Source organism: Eurypyga helias, unplaced genomic scaffold (assembly GCF_000690775.1).
Source record: "Eurypyga helias isolate BGI_N326 unplaced genomic scaffold, ASM69077v1 scaffold34252, whole genome shotgun sequence".
Lineage (NCBI taxonomy): Eukaryota > Metazoa > Chordata > Aves > Eurypygiformes > Eurypygidae > Eurypyga > Eurypyga helias.
In genome coordinates, this window is record NW_010236001.1 from 11,935 (window position 1) to 16,051 (window position 4,117).

General features: G+C 57.1%; 1 protein-coding gene across 1 annotated transcript in view; it reads right to left on the reverse strand.

Annotated features, from left to right (window-relative positions):
* The window catches only part of NDOR1 (NADPH dependent diflavin oxidoreductase 1), a 14,342-nt gene extending 10,514 nt beyond the window's left edge, over positions 1 to 3,828 (reverse strand). The window contains exons 1-6 of the mRNA XM_010146943.1: positions 3,694 to 3,828; positions 3,163 to 3,240; positions 2,653 to 2,750; positions 1,774 to 1,872; positions 999 to 1,100; positions 288 to 494 (exon numbers count right to left, since the gene is read on the reverse strand). Of these exons, the coding sequence (XP_010145245.1) occupies positions 288 to 494; positions 999 to 1,100; positions 1,774 to 1,872; positions 2,653 to 2,750; positions 3,163 to 3,240; positions 3,694 to 3,828 (719 nt within the window). The remainder of the gene's footprint in view (positions 1 to 287; positions 495 to 998; positions 1,101 to 1,773; positions 1,873 to 2,652; positions 2,751 to 3,162; positions 3,241 to 3,693) is intronic.
* Positions 3,829 to 4,117: the final 289 nt, after the last annotated feature.

A 4,117-nucleotide genomic window follows, 5' to 3' on the forward strand; every position in this document is an offset into this window, starting at 1 on the left:
AGGCACCAACCAGCACCCACACCAGGGGAGAGGCCACAACTCGCCAAATTTCCAGTGTCACTGACATTGTGCTCCCTACTCTGACGCGGCAGAGAGCTGGTCTGCAGGCAGGACCCACGCTGCCAAACGCCCCTGACTTTGTCATGGAGGGGGACAGCGCAGCAAGGACCGCGTCCACGAGGCCGCAGCCTCAGATGTTACTGAAGAAGGGGAGTGGAAGAGGAAGGCAGGCTACGGGACACTTGACCCTGCACAGCAAAGGTTGAGGGAATCAGGGAAATGCTCACGTGATCCCTGAGCCCGTGACATCGAACTCGATGAGCCGAACATCCTGGAAATGGGATTCTGCTGTGACCCGCTGATTGGATACCATCCGGGCAGCAAAGGGATGCAGGTCAGAGGGAACAGCCCTGGGAGCTGCCGGCTGAAGCAGGCCATCGTCGGGGTGCAGGGAGTCCTCGGCCAGGTAGTGCAGGGCGTATTTTGGGGGCAGGCTGTGGGGAGGAGAGCAATGCAGTGAGGTTACCTCCACACCACAGCTCCTCTGCTGCCACAGCACTAGAGGCTGGGGACAGGGAGAGGCCTGAAGACCCCCACTGTATCCACCATCCCTCATGCCCGACCTCTGGAGCTGGCCTGTGGGAATGCAATGCAGACTGCCAGGAGAAGATTCCAAAGGCTCCAGAGCAGGCAGAGGGAGAGTGGCTGGGCACAAGCGCTCAGCACATCTGCCAAGGGCAGAGGCACATCAGGATGACAAGATGGGCAGAATGCTGCAAGGGCAGCTGACACAACACCTAGGGGACAAGGGGATACCCCATCCAGAGAGAGATGGGCCATCTGTGGCTGAGGTCTAAGGGTTACTTGGGACACCAGCAGCTGGGTACAGAGGCTACCTGGTCAAAGCAGGGCACATCTCCACCCTGAAGAACAGTCAAGGAAGCACGGCATTTCACACCAGCCAGCTCCAGCAGTCCCTGCCTTCCCTGTGTGCTCACCGTACATCTGGACTGATGATCTCAAGGCCAGGAGCAAGAGGATACAAGGCGAGGATCTTGTCCCATAAGGCCAGGAGCCATGGATCAACCACTGCATCTGGCCTGCAAAGAGGAAGATTCAGGCTGCAGCAAAGCTGTGACTCCCTTATCACCCCCCCAGGCTCAAGCTGCACCCGAAAAATGCTGGCCCAACCCAGGAAACCATCTCCACCCCCTTCCATGGCACAGGCAGCCGCTCCATGCCGCTCCCTTCCAGCTTCAGATGTGGAAACATGTCTTAGCCACTCTAAGCACTCACCCACTCTCTGGGGCCCAACCACTGACGTCTGAACAGAATAACCAACCCCACCAGGCATAGCCGGTGGCAGTCACCAACCCCCCAAGCCACACACAGCCTCTGCCCCATGTGAGAACAGCAGCTCAGGCTGCTGTAAGGCCTGCAGGTATGCAGCTGTGTGACACAGCTGTCCCCTGGTCTGAACAGGACTGAGGCAGAGCCAGGAGATGTTGGAACATGCTGGAGGTTGTGGGACACCCTAGAGAAACAAGTGACCCATGTCCTGGCACAGAAGTTATAAGCAGAGACCAGCACGTTCACAGAGAGCAGCAGGAAAGTGCTGGCCATGTCTGGGGTGCAGGAGCAGACCCCACGTGGGAGCAACACACTGCTGTCCCCAAGGCTGGGGTAAAGCATACGCAGCCCTGCACTCAGCCCGAGAACAAAACTGCAGCACACCCCAGGGGTCCCCCCAGTCCCCCTCCACTCTCCTCTTACCCCAAGTCATGCTGGTCATCTCCCAATGCCACTGGCAGCAGCGGGTTGCCTCCAAGCTGTAGCACCCGCTTGTGCAGCTTCTTCGCAACAAAATTAAACCTGGGCAGAGAATAACCAGAGCTGCAGAGGGCAGGGCTCCTCCAGCAGGACAGCAGCACATGCTGCCAGGGCTACGTCGGAGCAGCAGAGGCAGGTCCAGCCAGAGCCAGCACCCACAAGCTGGCCCTGCACCCTGCCCAGCCCACACCTCCCTCCTGGGCCAGCTTGGAGAAGCACCTGGCTGCCACTTGCTGGGGTCACACAGGCTGTGCCCAGCTTCTCAGAAGGGACTCGAGGAGGTCAAGCTTCCCTTCAGGGCAGCTTGTGCCCCAGAGAGAGAAGCAATTCCTTTCCTCTAGCCCCTCACTGCCCCATGGAGCTCAGACATACTCCCATCCATCTCACTAGAGTTCTTTCAGGCACTTGGGAACAATCTTTTAGGAGAACTGGCACTAACCGGGCTGGCTGCCACTTAAAATTCCCTGTTTCATGTCTCCTGTTGGTTCAGTCCAGTGAAATTGCTGTGGCACAGGCTTTCCTGCAATTCAGACAAAGAACTGCATGGCTGTAAGAACTGTCTGACACACTGCAGCAAAGTATCTGCTTGAAGAGGTCAGGAGGAAAGAAATGGGTAGAAGCCAAATTCCTGGGGGTTAGAAGGGACACAGACTGGTAGGGCAAGGATTTTTAAGGAAGGTGGGAATTACGTTTTGCCTGAGCTGCTGCTCTAGTGTCAGGCTCCCCTTGCCCCTTCATTCTCCAGCCACTCTGGTCTCCCCTGCAGCCAGAGCTGTGAGGATCGGCTGCCATGGGCAGGCAAGGAGCTGCAGAGCTGCTTACTTGGGATAGGAGGAGTCGCCAAGGCCCAGCACAGCGTAGTCCAGCTGGCAGAGGGAACTGGGTGGCAGGTTCTTCCGGAACAGAAACCGCCAGAACATCTATGAAGGACACGGCTTAAGAGTCACACTGCTGCCAAGGAAGCCTTCCCCACCTGCCGGTCCCAAGCTCCCCACTCCCCCACCCACCAGGTCCCCCTGCCCTCTGCTGAGTCCCAAGGGAGTGGGGAGCATGGCCATCTCAGAGGTGACCTCTGAACACAGGCACTGCTACCTGCCAGGAAGATGATGCTCTGCGAGCCCTCCACACCCCGATGGCTCTCGCTGTGGTGAGGCCCCTCGCAGCTGAAACCTCACCAGCTCCCTGCCTGTGTCCCATCAGTAACACGAGATGTGACTGGTGCTGCTCCCAAGCTCCCCATCCAAAAATAACCATTGCTCAAACTGTTTCAAGAGAGAAATCCAGCCACCTGGACCAGAAACATAAAGCAACCCAGACAGGAGAATGTCCTACCTTCATGTTATCAGGTGGGTCACCCTGGCCAGTGGTTGCACAGACAAATACCACCAACAGCTCATTGATGAGGTTGGCCTATGGGCACAAACACGGAAAGGCACATTCAGGTCAGCAGCCTCCAAACACGTGTCCTGACTGTCCTGACACGGCTGCTAACATCACATGGCGTTCATGGACAGACCACGCTCAGAATAAAACCCACACCCCCACGTGGCATGACCTCCTCTGCAGGCACTGCGTCAGCACCGGCTGCCCACACACTGCCTGCAGCATCGGCTCCTTGGTGCTCCTCGCCTTGCAGGGTACAGCTGAGCATCTGGCATCAACACAGACTCCATCCCAAGAGTCATTGCTCAGTTTTCACACGTTTTCAGCTGAGTTAAGCACAAGCTGCCCTCAGGAAGGGTACAGAGCCAGGGTGTGTTGAAATACCGCAGGTCACAATACAGCAAGGGTAGAGGATTCCCAAGTGCCAGAAATGGGGTTGGTGGAGATGGAGCAAAACTACCCCCCTGCATCACCACTCACCACGTCATAGCTGTCCAGCGCCTCCACTCTGCACTGGAAGTGCCGTCGCTTGGCTTCTCTGCCAATTCTATCGGCTGCGTCTTGAGCTGTCCCAGTTTGGCTGCCAAAAAGAATAAGGAGTTTCCGTTCCACCATCTGCAAGAGACAAAACCAGAGAAATCACCAGGACAGAAAAGGAGATCAGGGAAGGCAACGCCTGACCTGCTCTGGGCAGGGCATCACACTGACACCCACCCAGGCTTCAGAGCAGTGCCGGTGGCTGTGGGTTCAGGTGACATTCAAGGGGTTGACAGTGCAAACAGCAGGCACAGGGGTAGTTCAGAGACAGCAGTGGGATTCAAGGCACAGGGATAGTTCAGGGACAGCAGTGGGATTCAAGGCACAGGGATAGTTCAGGGACAGCAGTGGGATTCAAGGCACAGGG